The sequence below is a fragment of the Electrophorus electricus genome, chromosome 2 (assembly GCF_013358815.1).
Source record: "Electrophorus electricus isolate fEleEle1 chromosome 2, fEleEle1.pri, whole genome shotgun sequence".
Lineage (NCBI taxonomy): Eukaryota > Metazoa > Chordata > Actinopteri > Gymnotiformes > Gymnotidae > Electrophorus > Electrophorus electricus.
In genome coordinates, this window is record NC_049536.1 from 35,101,379 (window position 1) to 35,122,213 (window position 20,835).

At 44.6% G+C, this 20,835-nt stretch overlaps 5 protein-coding genes across 8 annotated transcripts; all 5 read left to right on the top strand.

Moving 5' to 3' along the window:
* The first annotated feature begins 13 nt into the window (after nt 1-13).
* Nucleotides 14-9,085, top strand: slain1a (SLAIN motif family, member 1a). Of its 4 annotated transcripts, none has more exons than XM_035522524.1 (9): nt 14-692; nt 1,635-1,771; nt 3,731-3,859; nt 4,394-4,507; nt 4,704-4,853; nt 5,303-5,683; nt 7,223-7,408; nt 7,607-7,862; nt 8,091-9,085. In XM_035522524.1, exons 1-9 carry the CDS (start codon nt 283-285, stop codon nt 8,164-8,166), a joined length of 1,839 nt encoding a protein of 612 aa, XP_035378417.1. In that variant the 5' UTR covers nt 14-282; the 3' UTR covers nt 8,167-9,085. The 4 variants fall into 4 exon arrangements, with proteins under 4 accessions (XP_035378417.1, XP_035378425.1, XP_035378433.1 ...); XM_035522532.1 differs by having other exon boundaries at nt 5,303-5,659; XM_035522540.1 differs by having other exon boundaries at nt 5,303-5,647.
* A 938-nt stretch (nt 9,086-10,023) lies between these two features.
* Nucleotides 10,024-11,090, top strand: wu:fc50b12 (uncharacterized protein LOC103911624 homolog). Its single transcript, XM_027009567.2, has 4 exons — nt 10,024-10,058; nt 10,230-10,284; nt 10,364-10,527; nt 10,696-11,090. Exons 2-4 carry the CDS (start codon nt 10,264-10,266, stop codon nt 10,928-10,930), a joined length of 420 nt encoding a protein of 139 aa, XP_026865368.2. The 5' UTR covers nt 10,024-10,058; nt 10,230-10,263; the 3' UTR covers nt 10,931-11,090.
* Nucleotides 11,091-11,315: 225 nt separating this feature from the next.
* kbtbd7 (kelch repeat and BTB (POZ) domain containing 7) lies at nt 11,316-13,990 on the top strand. The gene has a single exon (XM_027009562.2). It carries the CDS (start codon nt 11,602-11,604, stop codon nt 13,471-13,473), a length of 1,872 nt encoding a protein of 623 aa, XP_026865363.2. The 5' UTR covers nt 11,316-11,601; the 3' UTR covers nt 13,474-13,990.
* Nucleotides 13,991-14,137: 147 nt separating this feature from the next.
* Nucleotides 14,138-16,218, top strand: zgc:101559 (uncharacterized protein LOC492776 homolog). The gene is made up of 2 exons (XM_027009566.2): nt 14,138-14,398; nt 14,799-16,218. The coding sequence occupies exons 1-2, from the start codon at nt 14,159-14,161 to the stop codon at nt 15,237-15,239; spliced, it is 681 nt and encodes a 226-aa protein (XP_026865367.2). The 5' UTR covers nt 14,138-14,158; the 3' UTR covers nt 15,240-16,218.
* A 756-nt stretch (nt 16,219-16,974) lies between these two features.
* Nucleotides 16,975-19,676, top strand: rgcc (regulator of cell cycle). The gene is made up of 5 exons (XM_027009608.2): nt 16,975-17,099; nt 17,257-17,430; nt 18,866-18,973; nt 19,071-19,133; nt 19,559-19,676. Exons 1-5 carry the CDS (start codon nt 17,081-17,083, stop codon nt 19,564-19,566), a joined length of 372 nt encoding a protein of 123 aa, XP_026865409.1. The 5' UTR covers nt 16,975-17,080; the 3' UTR covers nt 19,567-19,676.
* Nucleotides 19,677-20,835: the final 1,159 nt, after the last annotated feature.

Here is a 20,835-nt window from a genome sequence, read left to right on the forward strand (position 1 = left end):
CGGTTCTCCGCCACTGAACATCTGAACAAAGGCATGGAAGGATGAGCAGTGGCTCCAGACATGTAAGCATGTCCTGACGGCGTTGTGCTGTGGACCGAGCAGGAGGAGACAGGCCAGGCATCCTTTACGAGTCTCCACATCAGCACCTCAGAGAAGCATGCAAACCCAGACAGCGGACAGCGTGCAGTCCAGCGCGCACTGAAAGCAGTGGTGCGGGAGCACTAGGCGAAACCACTGCCACCATTTTACTGCTGCATATTTACTTAGGCCTGTTTTTCTCCAATGGAAGCTGCTGTGTTCAATTTGCAAATGACGGCGGACGTCAATGGAAACGATGCGGCGATGGACGCAGAACTGGAGGTCAAAAAGCTCCAGGAGCTCGTGAGAAAACTGGAGCGGCAGAACGAACAACTGCGGACCCGAGCAAACGCTGCCAACCACTGCACCTCCAGCACCCACCTGCTTTCCAACCCGATCTGCACAGGAAACCTTGCCACTGGCCCAGGCCCTAGCCATTTTTACACGGGTAGTTATTGCATTTCGTCACAGTTAGCGACGGACGGACACTGTCCTTGTTTTTACCCGCAGCCTCCGACTGATGCTGAGAACAACGGATCCTCCGCGATGGAGGACGTGGAAATATTGGACCTTCGTTTTCTTCTACCCACCGACGGAGAGTCCGAGGACAGTTGGTACTACACCAGCATTCCGTCGCATTGACCTGCTTTTAAATGGCTGCAGTTAGACGCTTTTGCGAGCCTCTGATTTGAATAAACACGATTATTAATGAATTCCGCCAGTGCTGCTCAGACTTGAATTACGTAGACTGCACAAGTTCTTATTGTGTCTGATTTGACTAGGAGAGTGAAGTAAGCTTGTCAGCAGTGCATTTATTGACTTTCTTTTTCTACCTCATATTATGTTATTACCTACCCCATATTACCTTAACAATTTAGCTCTAGTTAGTAGTCAGGGCGACCAGGTTGCAACAATAATCAGGTGTGCGTACATCTGAAAAGGACCAGGCTAAAAGAATCTGATGGGGAATATGTGAATTAGTCTAACAGATTTGCTGACTTCCACACAAGTGGAACATTTCAGATTTAAACTTCAGTTTACAGTTGCCACCTGTCACCGTTCAGTAAGTGCACAAACCTTTTACTGTCAGGTTTAGATATTCCAGCACAACACAAGGGCTCAGTAAAATGACCATGGTGACAGTGAATTGCATCCCATAATTTGTGGCTGTGTCCCATTTGTAATTGCAATAATATCTTTAATCTATATTACATGCATAACTTGATTTTCTATGAAAGAAATAATCATGTTAACATTTAACATTTTAAAACATTTTATCGACACTGCACACCATCTTGAATTTTGGCCATGAATTTTTGGCCACACCATCTTGAATTTTGGCCATTCTGTTGCAATTTAGTGTCTATAAAATCACATACAGAAATTGTGCCATGGTACTCTGTGATCTGAACTGATAGTTGACGCGTCTTGTTGTGAATGATGTTCTGATCTCACCATCAGTCTGCCTGCAGCCCTGTAGCCTGGTCTCACTGTACATCGTTTCCGCACAGCTCGGTCTGTAAACTTGTCTTGTATGTCTTGTCTTAAATCACTAGGTTGTATGTGTCACCGAAAGCAAAGCTGCACACACACCTGTCCCCCAGCCCTCTCCAGTGGTGTAGACATGTACTCGACAAGCCTACTCCAGAGGTGGAGTTAGCTAAGCGATCTTTATGCTACCGACTAGACCAAGGTATGGTATCCTTCTCACACCTCTCTCACAAACACTCCCACACTAACAGAGAGGTCTGGACCTGAAGCAGACTGGGGGTTTTAAGAACAACAGGGCAGTTAAACCTTTGAGCAAAAAATCTCTTGTGGTGGCAGTGTGAGTCGTTAGGTTTTACTGATATGTTGGCCCTCATCACCGTCCTGGGCCTGCCAGCAATTTAGCTCTAGGTTAATGGTAAACAATGATATAATCAACCTGAAACAGCAAAAATCAACAATAAAATCACGAATCTCTTATGGAGATTTTCCCAGCAACTGTCGCCTTGCTCACTGGGGGTCTTGCAGACATCTGTAAGTTGCTTTGTGGCAACAGCTGCAATTAAAACCCCAATATGAGTAGATTTGCCTCTCCATGTCTTACGCCTGTTCTGTAATAGTGAGCCTGTTGGCTAATATGTGGCATGGCAAGTCGTGCTGTGTTTGAGTCTTTTGAATGTGCTGGTTCTTTGTTAGACTCAGCAGTTTGTGTGTTTGGGCTGAGGGGGAGGGGACAGAGTGTGTGTGTGACGTGTTTGTTCCCTTTGCCTGTCAGTTAGTTATATTTAGTGGAAAAAACAGTACAGAATGAAATGTGCAAAATGTAAGATGTGCTATGTGAATGTGAGAAGTGCTGTTCTACTTGGATATAGCCAAGTCACAGAGAAGAAAATGGTCAGTAAGTATCCTCTGAAGAACAGAAGGTAGAGTTCCAAAAAACTATATATACACACACACACACACACACACACACACACACACACACACACACACACACACACACACATACACACACACACACACATATATATATATATATATATATATATATATATATATATATATATATATATATGTATGTATGCATGTAATGTATGTATGTGTGTGTGTGTGTGTGTGTGTGTGTGTGTGTGTGTGTGTGTGTGTGTGTGTGTATATATGTATGTGTGTGTGTGTGTGTATATATATATATATATATATATATATATACACATATATATCTTTAAAATATCACTATCACTGCTGTGTATATGAAACAGAGAAGCCATACCAAGTGTAAATCCCTTTCTTCTCCTCAGCTCTCTTCAGTCCTGAAATATTCGATACTGTGTTTTGCAACCATGTTGGAGAAGATGGTTACCATAGAAACTATATTAACCATTTCTAAGGAGGCACATGCAGAAGAGCAGTGCAGTGTCTCAGGCCCAGGCACAGCATTCTGACTTTAGGCTTCTTATATCAACCATTGCATTCTGATTGGTCAGTATAACTAGTGGATGTGACGCGGTCTACAGAGTAGCGTGCTGTTGAGCTGGTAGCTCTGTGCTGTTGAAAGGCCGGATTCAGCAAGGTTGGCTCTGTGCTGCGAGGTTGTGAATACTGCTTTGTTTAGATAGCCTTTAAAACCCTTTGTTTTCCTCAGAAGCCATGAATGCTACTTTTCATGCAGTGGTGGCGAGGCTGGTTGTGTAAGGTGTATCAAAGGCACAGTGCTCTGTTTGCCCCAGAGCAACAAGGAATTTGCTGAATTTTCCTATGCAAAATACATCTAACTGCACTGGTAACTAAAGACTGACAGAAGGTCAGATTTTGTGATGTAACCCTCTAACCTTGTGCTCTAACTCAAACCATGACACCAAGCACCTTTTAACTCCAGGTTTGCATAAATATTAATCTTGAATCATATTATTCAGTAACAACATTGAAGTAAGTATGAAATGTATGTACTAGTATGAATAATATGTAGTTACATAATTAAACAAGAGTGGACCTGCTGGTGGGTAGTTTAAGGGGTTTTAAGAAACCTTAGAGTAATATTTGTTTTTATCAACAACTCAATCGTGCTAACGCTTTTTATAAAGCTTTATATTGGCAAATGCATGATCATCAGGTCAACGAACCCTTTATGGACAAATGACTGATATCCTTTCTGTTCTTTCTTTAGCCAAAAGATGGAGAGGAGTCCTGTCAGGCTATGGGTCATCCTCCGTTACGTACAGCCCAATGTTAGGACCGTCTTCCCAGAGTACCTCTGCTAAATGTCTTACTAAACCTGCACTAACTGAACAAACAGGTAACAGATAACAGATAACCCAGCAAAAGCAGGCCATTGCCTGCACTCAGGGACTTAGACTGCTGGGGGTTGTTATATGCTGATATAATCTCATCTTTTTAATCCAAGTTTTATGCTTATTAAAATGATATAGTATTGCGTGGCATTTCTGTAAATGATGTATGAGAGCATAATACAGGTTCAGGACAGCCACTGCATTAGTGCTGACGTTTGCTTTGGACAGAAAAGGATACAGCTCAGCATATTTTTTTCAGACTTAGCAGAATGTGAACCCTTACTGCCTGGCTGAGGTGACCTCGTGGTGTTTGAGATGTGGCTAGTTTTCTGTTCTCCTTATAGTGACGCTGTGTTCCACAGTCTTAAAGGGACGTGTATGGATCCCTTCATCATGAGTGCTTTAAATACACACTTCAAATAAGATGCTTCCTCATTTCTCATATTTCTGTATTGACCTCTACTTTGTAAACGTGCAGTGGCCTCATTCCTCATCTGAGCCATTGCACTGAGCTGCTTGTGGTGTCTCTGTTCATCCAGCGCCATCCTCCCCGCCCAGCCACTCCACCCAGCTCCAGCTGCCTCTCCCGGGGAGGAGTTGCAGCCGCCTGGCCGAGAGATCTCCCTCATTCCTCTTTCACACAGCTACCCACAGTAAGCCAGGCCATACTCACCCATCAGTCATCCAGAACTTGGAATTCTTGCCCAAAAAATATGTACTGAAGTAGCGTTTTGATTTAGTAACTGAAGTCTCAGTTGGTATGGAAGGAATAGAGCTGAGCAGTAAAGTCCTGGATGTGCCAGGACGAACCCTCACCACTCCAGGGTAACACTGCCTGTGACCTTGCAGGCTACAGTCGTCCTCACGCTGCCATCAGCCCCCAGTCTTCCATGGCCAGTGACTTCAGCATGACTGAACTGGATGAGGACTGCATCTCTATGAACTACAAACTTCAGGACATGACTGATGTCCAGGTCATGGCCCGACTACAGGAAGAGAGTATGTTGGTTTTAACATGCCGGTCAGCTTTGCAGCATTAGTATATGAACATGCTAATGTGGCCACATTCCAGCAGTGAAGCGCTTGGGTTTAAGTGCTAAAATATAAGCTACAGTGTTAGAGTTGTGCTTAACAAAGCTGTGTTTTAACAGAGTACTGTCATTTAAAAGCTTTATTAAGATCCAAGATTTATCAAGATATGTGTGTGACTCTGTGTATGTGTGTGTGTGTGTGTGTGTGTGTGTGTGACTCTGTGTGTGTGTGTGTGTGACTCTGTGTGTGTATGTGTGTGTGTGTGTGTGTGTGTGTGACTCTGTGTGTGTGTGTGTGTGACTCTGTGTGTGTGTGTGTGTGTGTGTGTGTGTGTGTGTGTGTGTGTGTGTGTGTGTGTGTGACTCTGTGTGTGTATGTGTGTGTGTGTGTGTGTGTGACTCTGTGTGTGTGTTTAGGTCTGCGCCAGGAGTACGCCACCACTTCAGCCACATGCGCTCGACGTAGCTCTAGCTTTTCCGTGCACTCTGGTCTGCGTCGGACAGGGCGGAACAGCGTGGGTCTGGAGGAGGACGAGGAAGATGACGAAGAGGATGTGGAGCACGATGAATTGCCGCCGCCGCAGCCGCGGCTCCACCGCGCGGGCTCCATGCAGCGCAGTGTGTCCCACTCCTACGGCCTCTCTGGCCCCAGAGACCCACGACGCAGCCCCTCCAGCCCACACTACCTCAGCAGCCTGAGCAGCCCCAGCCCAGCTAACTACACGCCACCCGCCGAGACCCAGGGTTACCGTGCCAGCACAGGTCAGCACACAGGTCAGCTCACAGGACAGCACACAGGTCAGCTCACAGGACAGCACACAGGTCAGCTCACAGGACAGGTCACAGGTCAGCACACAGGTCAGCTCATAGGACAGCACACAGGACAGGTCACAGGTCAGCTCACAGGACAGCTCACAGGACAGGTCACAGGTCAGCACACAGGTCAGCTCATAGGACAGCTCACAGGACAGGTCACAGGTCAGCTCACAAGACAGCTCACAGGACAGGTCACAGGTCAGCACACAGGACAGCTCACAGGACAGGTCACAGGACAGCACACAGGTCAGCTCACAGGTCAGCTCACAGGACAGGTCACAGGTCAGCTCACAGGACAGCTCACAGGACAGGTCACAGGTCAGCACACAGGTCAGCTCACAGGACAGCACACAGGTCAGCTCACAGGACAGCACACAGGACAGGTCACAGGTCAGCTCACAGGTCAGCTCATAGGACAGCACACAGGTCAGCTCACAGGACAGGTCACAGGACAGCTCACAGGTCAGCACACAGGTCAGCTCACAGGTCAGCTCACAGGACAGGTCACAGGTCAGCTCACAGGACAGGTCACAGGTCAGCTCACAGGTCAGCACACAGGTCACAGGTCAGCACACAGGTCACAGGTCAGCACACAGGTCAACACCACACCTGCCATATGACCCTGCTGGGTCATGAGGGCACAGCGTAATACATCTGGTGACAATTACAACATTTTGTTGATACATTGCACATGTAAGAAAAGGAAGCTTTTTCAGAAGAAATTGTTGCTTTTTTAAAAAAAAAACCCTTTACATTTATTTGTAGATAAATAATAGCTACATTTACTAACTTTGCCATAAATGATAATTAATGTGCTGGTAATCTTTTGTAATTACAAACACCACATGTGGTACGGTGTGTGCCATGGGGCCAGTGTTTCAGATTATGAGTGGTTGAATGGCAGGTTGTGGCAGACTTCAGCCTAGATTGCACATGCTACTCTATTTCTGCCAAAATGTGGGGCTACATCAGGCTGTAGAGCCCTTGGGGCACTTAGAATAACAATTCACTTGTGAAGGTTTTTTTGTATAATTGAAGTAATAGTTCTGCAAGGGTATAATACATATATATATATTTGGCCTTTTTGTGTCCTATCAAATTTAGAATCTCTTTAAACTGAATAGCCATTTCTCTTTGTGCTAATTTGTACTATCAACAAGCTATTCAATGTCCTTTGTGTGTTCATGGAATATTTAACAACTGACAACGGACCCTGCTCCCATATTGACTGACTAAATTAGTACTTATTGTAGGGTATTGTTTATTACACTGATGTTGTTTAACAAACTCTAGCACTTATTGTTTATTGCACTCATCATTGTTTAAGATAGACATGTATTTGTACTTCTAGGCATCAGCAGTGATCTCCTGTATTCTACAGTATTCTAGTTCATTGGTATATTGGACTCTAACCTACTGTACTGTACTAGGATATATTCTATGAGTAAATGACAAAGCACTTTTGTAAGTCACTCTGGATAAGAGCGTCTGCTAAATGCCGTAAATGTAATGTGTTTGAAGACAAGCTGCGGAGAAGTATGCCCAACCTGATCCGAGCTCCCAGCATGCTCTCTGTGTCCACTGGCCCAAGTCAGGCTGCACCTGCTAGTCACTCGACCTTTGCAGCTCACCCACCTTCGTCATCATCACTGCGGAACAGCCAAAGCTTTGACTCATCCAGCGGGCTCGCCAGGCTACAGTCTGCAAGTGAGATTGGCTACAGTCTACAAGGGTTTTTGTACTTATAGTTGCTGAAGAGCCACAAATGTACAAGTCATTGTTAAAGCAAACTGTTCACTTGGAACTGGTTCAACTGAGTCCACAATTCAACCATTGGATGTTTGTAGTGTGCAGTCATCTGTGTCTGTATCTAATCTCTGAGCATTTATGATTGTGTGCCATCAGTCCCTTCTGCTGGTCAGCTGCAGCAGTGTGTTCAGAGCATAGCCAGCTTCTCCACAGCCGGCCGGCCGGCGTTGAAAGCCACGGCCTACGTCAGCCCCACCATACAGGGTCCCAGCACCACGCCTTCGGCCGCTAGCGTCTGCTCCCTGCCCAGCAGTGGCATTCCTCTGCCCAGTAAAGCCGCTCGCAGTGCACTGCCTCGACCGGCTTCCTTCATCGGGACCCCACGCTCCAAGATAACCCAGCCAGCACGCAGGTACTCAAGGTCAAGGACGGTTCTCACTACACAGCTAAATTGTTGCAATTGATCTAAAGGCAAATAATCAAATAATTCAGACTGAGGCATTATTTGTACAATTATTTTATGCTACTGTGTGTGTGCATTATTAATGGATTTGCCACAGATTTTCCTGTTCATAGGATGCTGTAATTACTCTGCAGAGACTATTCAGCTGTTTGTTATGTCTGTCTTGGTCATTTTCAGCTTACTGACGCCCCCAAAGACAGTGACAGCACTTAGCACCCTGCGCGACGCGAGCTGGAAGGATGGCTGTTATTGATGAAGGATGGAGGTTATTGATGAAGGATGGAGGTTATTGATGCCAGAGAAGAGCAACAACCCACAAATCTCCAGCAGCGCTTCAGGCCCAGCTGGCTGGGCACAGCTGTTGTACGCAGACTGTATGAGAAAAGAGACAAGGGGTCTTATGATAATTGGTAATATAAGGGAGTCCACAGTCTTCATTGCATTAATGCAATATAATAACATTAATTCCAATATGCCATAAAGCCAAACATTCTGATTAGAGAATTATGCATTCAATTGTTTACATGCCAGTTCCTCCCCTCTAATTAACCACTGGTGTTATTTCTCCCTTTATGATTACAGAAAACAAGGAGAAAGTGATATAATTAATTAGATAAGGTATTGGATGTTTTAGTGCCTAATGTCAAGTGTTTTAAAGATTACAACTAATTTACTATCTCCCAAATGGCGCTTTAACTGTTAAGCTTAATTGTTACATTGGAACAGCCACATTAGTGCCAGTTAAGTTTCGATTTGTAAAGCTCATCTAGTACTACTGAACGGCTGCACTCTAAATGTTTGTAAGAAGGCACTTTTTGATAAGTATATAAGTGAAAAAAATATTTAATTACACTTTAACTGTGAAAACAAAGATTTGATATTTCTGTAATTACCAATGTGAATAACTGACAGGCTAGCCTTTGACAATATTACACATACATTAATACAGTTACTGGCATTAATTTTGTTCTTAGTAAATACTCTTTAATTACACACGGTAAGTAAATGCCTCTTAATGCAAAGTGCAACATGCATAATTGTATGTTTACAAGATGCTCATGCGAAAGAGCATCATTAATGAATTGCACATCTGAAAGACTTTTGTTAAACCTGAAGGAAATACAAATAAGTGTATTTTAACATTAAATAAAGACTTTTCGACTGACTTTCAATCATTTTCACTTGAAAATTTACACTACTTACCAGTAGATGGCACTATGACAAACGATTATCCTATTTGAAATGGATCTTGTCCAAGGACTCATTTTTAGGTATATTTAGTTTTGGCCCAAGCATGAATAGCCATGTATCATATGGCAAGTATTTATAGTTTTAGATTTCTGACATTCTTCTATAACAATGCTTAGATGCTTATTTGAAAATCTCAAATATTGTTTGTTCTCAAATATTCAGTCTCCATGCTCTAATTTGGATTTAATACACAGAATTATTTATATTATAGGTAAGGCTTTGATATGTTTGCTATGCTGTTACCATGGTGTCATCTGGAACAGCTGTCAGGATGTGGATGCAGCACAATTGGGAACTCATATGACTGGCTCGGTCTGAGACGGCTGTGTGGAGAGTTCCAGGCCTAGTGCTGTTCTCTGGGCTCATCCAAGTCTCTGTAAGTGGAGTCCACCATGTGTGAACTTCAGTTTGTCAGTATACAAGTGAAGACAGAGTCTCTGCAAATACAGTTGGACAGCAGGCGTGCAGTAGCATGGCTGGGGAGTCTGTCCCACTGTCTGTCCTCAGTGGACTTGTGGACAGATAGACTCCTTTGTTTCGGTGTGACCAGGTTTTCGTGGAAAGGGATTGCAGCTGTATATGATGTCTCTTCCATACCTGCTAGTGTTACTATATGTGCAGTTAGCAGGTAACTGGGGCACCCTTGGATCCAGCAGTTTGGTCAGCTCAATAAGACGCTTCTTCTCACTGTTAGCAACCAAGACTGCAATGATCTCAGTGTAGGTTTGTTCCCTATGAGTCACTTGACATAACATCATATTAAGTTCAGTGCACCCGAAAGGGTGAGCTCAGCATCAGTGAAGCTTTAATTTGTAACAGAGTAGTTTTGTGTTGGAGAATCTCCATGGTGACTCCAAGTCAGAGCAAAACACTTTTACATGCAGCTGCAAGAAAGTAAGTATAGGTACAGTGTATCAACATTTAACTGTATTTGTTAGTTACATTTAAAAACAATAATGAAATCCAGTTGTATTGCCATGTATGATATAGAGACATTAGATGTTTTGAGCAATATCCAAACAATCACTGACTTTAACCTTTTATTTATGGACCCATTATGGATAGGAAAGATTTGGATGCAAGGAACTGTGTAGTCAGAATGCCAAGTAAAGCCCAGGAGGTGAGTTATGTGAAGCTTTTATGCAAAATCATTACAGAAACGATTACTGTATAGAGTGCGCATTTTGTGTGTCTACCAGGATGCTGTGATAAATATGAAGTCGATACAGGACATCTCTAAGCAGCTGGGTTTCGAGTGGCCAGTTCTTGCATATGAACTTGGCTTCACAAGATCTGAGGTCAGGCAGTTTCATGCCACTTCTAAAGAAAAGAGGGTTCAGGCTAAGAGCATGCTGGAGTCCTGGTAATAAATAAATAAATAAATACATACATTTTACTTTGTTAATGTGTTATTAAATCGTTCTACTTAAGACTGGTACGAACTTTTTGTTCAAATAAAAGGAGTTCCGTATGTGGAGTCACTTTATATATTATTTATTTGTCTAAATGACATAAACGTTTTATCCCACAGGTATGAGCGGTCTTGGGACAAGCCCAACAAGACTAAAGTGCTTGAGGATGGTCTGGAGCGAGCCGGGCGGAGGGACCTGGCCGAGAGGCTGCACTGCGTGCACTGGGGACACCAGCGGCTCAGCCGCAGGGTGGAGCTGCCCTCCGCTTTCCCCTTCCTTATTACAGTCCACAGGACCATAGAAAACACGGACGCCCTGCGCACGATCAACCAGCTCAACCGCAGCTACAAATAATACTGTTGGTCGGAGAGCTGGAAAAACATCCACAGTTCATTCGTCTGTCATGTTCGAGAGAAGAATAGAAATGTTAACTTCGCTTTACAAACATGTCCGTTTTTAATAATTTAGGCGAACGGACATCTATGAACCCGTTCGTGAATATGTATCTAAATAAAGTTGAAATGTTTCAGTTCTGAAGTGACATTTCATTTGTAACCCTCCACGCACCGCCTTCTCGTAAAGCTGCGTGGAGCGCAAACTCACGCAACCTCAGAAAGGGTTTCAGAAACGTGCGCGTCAACCAAACGTGTCCGCACCACCAATCACCGCCGCGAGGTCCAGTACAGGGCCAGCAAGCTCGGCTGCGCCACTCCGCCCATATCGACCGAGGAGGTGAAAAACGACGTTTGGACGTTAACGATGAACGATAAAGGCGCGCGGTCGCCGCGGCCACGTTGTGACGCGCGACACGTGTTTGCGTTCTCGGGTAACGAAGAAAAGGCGCGTGTCTGTGCCGCGGGAGCCTCTGCCGCTGCAAACACGAATTAGGCGCGCGCGGCGCTCGCGGGACCGGGGACTCACACACACACGCACACACGCGCACACACACGCACACACGCGCACACACACACACACCGCACGGAGGAGCAGGACCACGCTGCTTCCTGCAGGCTCCCGAGCTCGACATGGATACGGGGCGTTGCTTCAGTGGTCCGGAGGCGCTCGAGGACTCCCGCCATGCTCTGACGCTCATAAAGCAGCTGAAGTGTTTCTACGACTCGCAGCTCCTCGCCGACGTTACCATCGAGGTGCTCGCGGAGCAGGACCCGGTGGGGCCCGGCGTGGCCTCCGGAGCGTCCGCGGGGAAACTCTTCCCGTGCCACCGCAACGTGCTGGCCGCCGCGAGCGCGTACTTCAGGAGCATGTTCACGGGGGGGCTGCACGAGAGCTCCCAGAGCAAGGTCTCCATCCGCGGCGTGGACGCGGACTCCATGGCCGCGATACTCGACTACTGTTACACGGGCAAGGTGGCGGTGACGGAGAGCAGCGTGCAGAGGCTGTACGCCGCGGCCAACATGCTGCAGCTGGACTATGTCCGGCATGCCTGTGCTGACTTCATGACCAGAAGGCTGGACATCTCCAACTGTGCAGGGATTTTGAAATTTGCAGACACATTTGACAATCTTGACCTGAAAAGTAAAGCTCAGGCATTCATAGCAAAACATTTCGCCCAACTTAGCGCAAGTGGTAAGGAGCTGTGTGAACTGGACATGAAACAAATGAAAGAGATCCTTACTCTGGATTCCCTAGACGTGGACTGTGAGAGGAAAGTGTGCTCTGTTGCAGTGCACTGGATTGAACGTAACTTGCGTGCTGAAACGGAGGATGCGTTGCACATCCTGAAATGCGTCCGATGGCCGCTGTTCACGGAGAAGGATAGGGTTTACATGGACAGCCTTAAGTCCAAGCCTTTTATACAGAAACATCTTTCTAGTTTGCTAGATCTGACCAGCACTGGAGACAGCAGTGTGATTTCAAAAGGCATGCATCTCACAAAACAGAGAATTGGAAAATCTGCAAAAGAAATGGTCCTGTTCTTTGGGCGACCAAATGAACCTTTCATGTGTTATGATCCTTATACAGAAGAAATCTACTCCATGGCTTCCCCTGTGATTAATCTCAGCAGTCAGAACTTCAAACGTCCTCCCATGGAGACATTTTTAGTCTGTGCAACACCAGAGAATAACCTGTATCTGGCCTCACACCTGTCAAAGAATTTCTGGGTTTATAACGCTTTGTTGAACTGTTGGCAGGAGCTGGCTGAGAGACTTCTAGGGAGGCTGCATTCATATATGGGCTACCTCAGTGGGCACCTTTACATTCTGGGTGGCAGAGACCCTGTATCTGATGCCAGGCTGAAGGAGGTGGAGTGTTATAGTATTCAGAGAAACCAGTGGGCATTTGTTGCCACTCTGCCTCACTCCTTAGGAAAGATGCAAGTTGTGACAGTCAATGAGAGACTTTATGTGGTGAACAAGAGGCGAATGCTGTGCTATGAGCCCCAGCTAAACCACTGGACCCAGCGTGGCTCCTTAAAACGCAACAAGCTCCACAGAGCCTGCGTCTTTCAGGAGCAGATCATCTGCCTGTGCGACATCCCAGTGGTGAAAGCATACAACCCTACCCGAGGGGAATGGAGACGCATGGGGGACATTCCCATGGACAGCAGTGCCCTCAACTACCAGGTGGTGCAGCACAACAACAAACTGCTGCTGCTGACTCTGGCCATCGTACACCACAACAAGAACAGGCTTGTGGTGCACGAGTATGACCCCCTTAGAGACACGTGGAACAATGTGGTGACCATGTTTGGGTGTTCATTTGGGTCCTTGAGTCTGTCTGCCCGCATGTACACAGCATGCCTCAGCTCTGGACACGGCTTCGTTACGGAGGAGGATGACGACAGCGGCTCCAGTGTAGACTGGGACTTTGATGGGTTGACTGACGCAGACTCAGATTCTGGAAGCTCAAGCTCTTTTTCAGATGAGAATTGGTAGAAAACCTCATATCTGGCACTTGTTGTGTCAAATGCAGCGCTTTACATAGGAGATAAACAAGGTATTACAACCCTTTCTGAAGATATATGTGTTACTAAACTGTAATTATATTACTTGTCTAGCCATAAGTTACTTTTTACCAATTGTGTACCAGTAGAGGGGATGTAATGTTACTTGAATTGACATGGTATTTGTATTAGAATTATATAATCATACGGTACTGTGATTACAAACGTCTGAAGCTGATAAATTATTTTCTCAGGATTATAATGCCAATTTGGTAAAATGCTGTTAGTGTATGAACAGTGTCAGTTGTTTATGCAGCTACAGAGCAGTATTAATACACTTTTGAGTAATGAAAATTTACATTTTGTTTTATTCTTGCTATATATATTTGCTTGTTATATTGAGACAAACTATATTTTTCCATCATTTTGTGCATTTGTCTGTAGAACATGAATATTTGCCCTATTTATAGCCTCTGTTTGGACCTAAATAAATATCCTTTTTTTCTGTTCATGTAGGCTGTTTATCTTGGTTGTTGTTTTTTTAAATAATAATAATGAAGATTTTACCTAACGCGCATTAAATAACAGATTTGACGTTACAGATTTGCGCTCTGGGTGGCGGAAGGCTTTGGTGCCTCTCTCTGAACTCTCGCGATAAGCCATGGGACTTCACTACTATGGCAGATAAAAACAAAAATACCGACGATGAATTTGCTACGGTTCACGAAACAGACAGTTCGTTTCAGGACAATTTTCAAACGCGTATATTTAAGATAATTGTTATTGGTGACTCAAATGTTGGAAAAACATGTCTAAGTTATAGGTTCTGTGCCGATAAATTTCTTAAAAACCCCGAAGCAACAATAGGAGTTGACTTTAGAGAAAGGACCCTCAGACTGGATGGCGAAAATATCAAGGTAAGAAATGATCTTGCAGCCCATGCGGTTTTGATCTTTGTCAGTTATTTTGATCGCTACACTGTCAGGATTGACAAGCTGTGGATGTCGTATCAGTAGAAGAGCTCTGTAGTGTGAATAGATAAAGACTCAGAAAAACCCTGTTCAATAACTGGCCTCCATTTAAGGGCAGTTTGAATCCCCTTAAAAACCGTTGAGTCCATTTGATTACAGCTACATGACACCAGCTAGATGACAAACAGCTACAGCTGGATGACAAAGTCATTTGTCATCGAGCTCAGGGGGAACATAAGCTACTGCACGCTTACATTCATATAAAGATAACGAGAAGGAGTAAGACAAAGACCAGACATGCGGCATTAAGCGGCACTGTGATCCAAATAGCGTGTCCCATTTTTAGTTGCAGATCTGGGACACAGCTGGACAGGAGCGGTTCCGAAACAGTATGGTGGAACATTATTACCGCAATGTCCACGCTGTCATCTTTGTCTATGATGTGACCAGTCTGGCATCTTTTGAGAGTCTGCCGGAGTGGATTGAGGAATGTGGGCGCCACTCTGTCCCTCCTACGGTACCCTGCATCATGGTGGGGAACAAATGTGACTTAAGAAGAATCGAGGTTCCCACCTCTCTGGCACAGCGACTCGCTGACGGCTACAATTTCCCCCTCTTTGAGACATCTGCGAAGGACCCGGCTGAAAAGGCGCATGTAGATGCCATTTTCCTCACCTTGGCCTACAAGCTGAAGAGTCACAGGCCCCTGAGACTGAAACAGCCAAGTGGAAACATTGCAGTGCACCTGACCAGTGTGCGGGAAGAGAAGAAGCTCTGTTTCTGCTAAGCTACTGTGGCCATAATAGTCATAAAGTACCTAGTGACAGAATTCAAAGGATTTAAAAAAGAGTAGAGCAAGGGGCACTTTTTGTTCTTACATTTGAATTGTGTAGCTACATGAAGTGCTCGTTAGAAAAAAATACACATTTTGTTTGTTATCATTACAGTTTGAGATCAGTCTACCAATAACCCAGTGATCATGACATGATATCGTGACAGAATTAACTCCTCGATTTTAGGAGTTAAAAAGGGACATTGTTCATTCTTCATTCATTCCACATTATAAAACAGTTACAATACATTCATAACAGTTGAAAGATTATTTTTGGAATTAATCTGGATCTAAACTTTCGTCCACAAATAAGAGAAACTTTTCAAACCATGAGAATATTATCAAGTTTTAAACACAATTTATGTTTACCAAGGAAGGATATTCAAGAAAAGCACTTTGTTATCTGCATGACAACACAGTATAACTAACATATTACTTTAAGTAACATTTCTTAAAATGCTATCCTTTGTTAAGTTCAGAACTATTTCCATGTTTGTCATAGATGTGATTATACGACAAGAACAGGTCCCTTGATGATCTGACACTGCAATGTATATTTTATGTGTCGAACAAGTCTGTCATAAATGTGTAATTACTCAGTATAAATAATAAACATTAAAAGGTCAAATGGAAATAATTCAGAAATCTTGTTAATACAAAATTGTGACAACACTGGGTATTTGGCAACATCTGAGAATTTGAGTCTTTTATTTTAGACATTAAAATCATTCAAATATTTTGGGCCTGTGAACTGAAGAAATTGTTCTGTCCCCCATATAACAAATGTTATCTTGTATGATATTCAGTGTGGAATTACATTACGCATGGGCTTTAAAAGTCACCCAGAAAGTGCCAGTGCAAATATATGTCTTGTTTTCTCATTAGTCTAGCTCCTAAATTAGACACTGAAGGTCTGATTAAATTTTAAAACTGTGCTGGATTTCAAACCTTTGTGAAAAGCATCATCTGATATCTCAAGCCTCCAAAATACTCCAAATACTTCAAATGTCGCTTTAAAACCAGGTTTATTCTTGTCCTGCATTATGGTTGACAAATCATTTTACCTGAAGCCAACAGTCCTAAACTCACGTATCATTATCAGTGTTGTGCTGAACCAGCAGGTGTCGCTGCACACTCAATATTGCGAGGGTTCTCGTGCTGCGGACGGAGTAAACAGCTACAGCTATTTGAAGTTTGTCTGCCACCATATGTATGAGGCACTAAAGGGATTCATATTATTTAAATGTCCCATTTCAGTGTTCAATTTCTAAAAAAAGAAAATTTAAGTATGTGTAAACAAAACAAAAGCAAACAAGTATCCAAAAGACACATCTGATTAACTGGTTAAAAACTATGATATTAAAAACAGGAGGGGGAAAAAAAATTATATGTATAATATTATATAATATAATTATAATATGGTGTGTGTGTGTGTGTGTGTGTGTGTGTGTGTGTGTGTGTGTGTGTATTATAAGGGCTCATGGTTAAAAATAAAGATGAACTGCACTCATGTTCTACAAGTGTCACTTTAGCTATTTATAAATACATACTTTTAACCTGCATGACGCCAATCGCTGTAACTCACCCGGAAAGCTAATAGAAGCGGGGGTCTGATGCCCCGCCCACGCCCCGCCCCGCCCACGCCTGGAGTCGGGGAACATTTAAAAGCAAACTTGCGCGCTCCTCCTGGAGGCTTGTACGCGAGCGAGGGTTACCGGGATAAGCGCCGAGCTGCAGCTCACCGTTGGACTCCTACTTTGCAGCGCCTGTCGGGTCATTTCGACACCAGCGCCACCATGAAGCCCCTGAGCAAACGTAAGTGAACGTCTTGGACTTCGTAACCTTGGTGACTGAAATTAGTCCGCATCCGAGACAGCCTACTCTTTAAACTTTCAAAAGCAGCATTCCAAATACCTTTTCTAAAAACATTAAGTCTGAATAATTGATATTAACCACAACGCGAACTTTCCAGCGCTTCTAGAGGATGACGCCGGTCTCGGCGCCGTACTGCGCGAGTTCGCCGCCGTGCTCGAAGACTTCACGTGCCCCGCGGAGAAGAGACATTTCCGGTACGACGAGCACCTGCGAACGGCGAAGAGGCGCAGCAGCGCGAGCGTCAGCGACAGCGGCATCAGCGACACGGACAGTGAGTGAAGGCGCGAGACACAACGCCGCGTGACTCCGCGCGCGGTCCTGTGTTTGCAAGGGCGACGGAATGGGGTTCGGAACAGAAACGTCACGTCGCCCAGCCGCGCGTGCACACATTAAAAGCCTGGGTGCCATGCCGTTTGGCATCATTATCAAACCTACTTGGCACGTGGCAGTGTAGGTCATTGCGCATGTAGACCTCCATATAGACTATACGAGCACGCGCTACTCAGGACCTGCCCTTATAGTGAGAGAAACCTTGGTGTGTCTCTCATGGCCAGTACTCAGTCCTGGCTGCCTGGGATTCAGCTCGTTTAGTTGAGGCCTTCCTGATATGGACTATGTGAGGCTGTCGAGACACCGTGTAACGAGACGAAGAGCAGGCTCGCTCACGGCGTTACCTGAGCAGGTTTAGTGTCTTTGTGAGCATTAAGAAAGCCAGCAGTGAAACGCCAAAGGAGGCTGTGAGTGCAGCTCAGACTTCTGGCAGCGTTGGGGACCTCAGACAGACAGCCCAGGAGCGCAGCCTGAAGCTCAGCACAGCCAAGATAAATGACTGAGATCCTGGCAGTTTCAGCACAGCCTGGAAAACGTAGCATCTCATTTTCAAGCTGAACACTCACTTTCTGACAGCTTAGATCATTGTAATTTGAAGCCTGTTGGTCTCTCTTTATTTTACCACTAGTGCACAGGAAAGCCAAGTTAGGGCACTTTTATTGTAATTTCTTCTGCATCTGCATCTCTGGTGCAGCAAAATCAGAGAATCTTTATGTGCCCTCAGCCCAGTGCACAAGATATTTCTATGGCCAGTAAGAGGACACCTCTATTCTTTAACACCTAAACTCAAAAATCTCTCCTTCATTCATTTCCTCCCAGAAAAATCAATCACATGTGTAAAAGTTTGTGTTGGGCTAAAAAAAGCTCTTGACCAAAAGTAAAGTGCTCATTATCTCGCTCAACCTGTCCTCTGCTCCTGGTTTTGAGCTGTGGTGTGAGGAGGGAACCCTGCGTTTAGGAACGGAGGGAGAACACTCCGTTCACGCAGTAGTGCCTCCACCCAGGGGAAGGGGTGTATGATCTGAGCTTCCCTGTAACGACACACCGGGTGTGCCTGTGCTAGGAACACAGATAAGAGTAAACACGCGTAGCATGAGAGGGGCGTGGAGTGAGCATGTCTGCTGCAGCCTCTGGCTGTACATTAACCTGCCAGAGGGTGGGACTCGAGCCTCGGTGTGTGCACATGTTGGAGAGGAGAGGGAGACTTTTGTTTGAGGAGCAGGCACTAAACACCACTGAAGGCCCTGCGTTGTGAGGCAGTTTGACAGGTCTGTGTGCTCAGGGGTGAGAAGGAACCAGGTTGTTCGCCTGCTGCGGTTTCCCAGAGAGAAAGACTGCTGTTAACCATTTCTGTGCTGTCATTCTCTTGGTGACAGGTGCAGAGTCTCTGAACAGAAACAGCTTCAGTTTCAGTGATGAGAAACTCAACTCACCCACTGTGTTTTTACCTTCTCCCACCAGTACTTTAGTAGCATCACCCAAACGTAAGTCATAAGCCCCCATCTTGGCCACAGTTTTCACTGTAGAAATATTTTGTGTTGATCTGTGATTTTTACTGTTTTGGCCGTAATGTCTTTACAGCTAAACTTGGTGACACAAAAGAATTAGAAGACTTCATCGCTGACCTTGATAAGACATTAGCAAGTAAGAGCTACCAACATGACTTCAGTTAATGAGTGAATGAGCAGGTTTTTGGTTGTGAGAGGACCTAGAGGGTGAGCTGTGAACACGACTGCCACTCATGCACTACCACACCAGTGTGTCAGAACAGAAAAGCACATTCCACATCAAAGCCCAGCTGAGGCGTAATGGATTTTCTATGTGCTTCCACACATCAGTATGTAAAAACCTGTTGGAGGCCTTAAAGGGTGTGGAATGCATGTTTTTCAAACATGACACGAATCAAAGAAATAAATATCAGGGCAGTTGTCCTTCTACCCTTCTAGGGGGCAGTTAAAGGCGGTATGTGTATTGGATCAGAGAGACTGTAAAACTGGTGAATATAATCAAACCCCTTCATCTAAGAATAGCCTAACTGGGGTGTCCCCTGTTTATTCTCTCCAATGTAGGCATGTGAGCTGAAGTGAGAAAGTGGGCAGATGAGCAACAGACCACAGCACACTGCCAGGACGGGCATCGGCTAGCATCTCTCACACACACACACACACACACACACACACAACCACACACACACACACATCCACCGGCACACAAAAACTCACATGCTCGTACACACACACACACACACACACACACGCGCGCGCGCGCACACACACACACACACACACACACACACACACACAACCACACAATATCAGGACAGGTTGTGCTCCCCCTGGAAAACTGGAGCTGGAAGATTATTTAAATGGATTTTTATAGAAACTTATTTGTAATTGTAAAGAGCTGGTTATTGTAAATATATATTTTTGTATTTTATGTAAATATTAAATGTCTATTGCCTTGTTATAAGAAACCATTGTTTTAGATACTGCATTATTAACTGAGGTTAGTACCATGGATTTAACATAAATGTAAACTTTACATTTTTAATTCACAAGAGAAACTGGAAAGTAATATTAAGTGTATTTAATACAACTACCAGAGATTAAAGTGGAAAACTAACCTTTTGTTTCTTTGTTTTATTCAGTCTTGGTGAATCTTTCAAGCTGTTTTCATACCCATGTTTTTGAGCTATAAGAAAAAGTGTTCTTAAACAATGTGATCAATTTTACACACAAAATATGCATAAGTACACCATATTGATAAGTAGAGCTATACTTAATTTAGAGAAATGCTTAAATTAGCTCTTGTGTGCTGGCTGTTAATGGTTGACCACACAGTGAGGATCTCAGCTTTGGAGCAGTGGTTTGATCGGATATCCGAAAGTCACTCAGCACCTCAGTCCTGTCTACCGTCAAAGCTGTGGACGTCTCCCATCCTCAGTCTCACTGCTCTGTTTCAGCCTTGTTTCATCACCCCAGCTGACACAGTTCAGAGAAGGTGATGAGCTCTGCTTCGATCACTCTGTGAGTTTAGCGTTCAGAATACATGGCCATTGAAGCAAAGCGCCTGAATACTGAGACGTATCCATGGTGAACGGACCCAGCTGAAGGGTATGACCTGCCATCCAGCTGGACGTGCAGCTGCAACTGGAGGAAGCTGAGAGTTTCCTTGTTCATGTCTGTCTTTTATAAGCACCAAGAACTATAGCTTTATTTACCAGAAGGGGCAAAATAAAATGTGGACTGAAAAAATACAGACCAAACCAAGCAGCTGCTCAGCGGGGGAGCGTTAACACAGCTTGTACCCAGAACACTTGGAGAATGTTGTCATGCCCCTTTTTTCA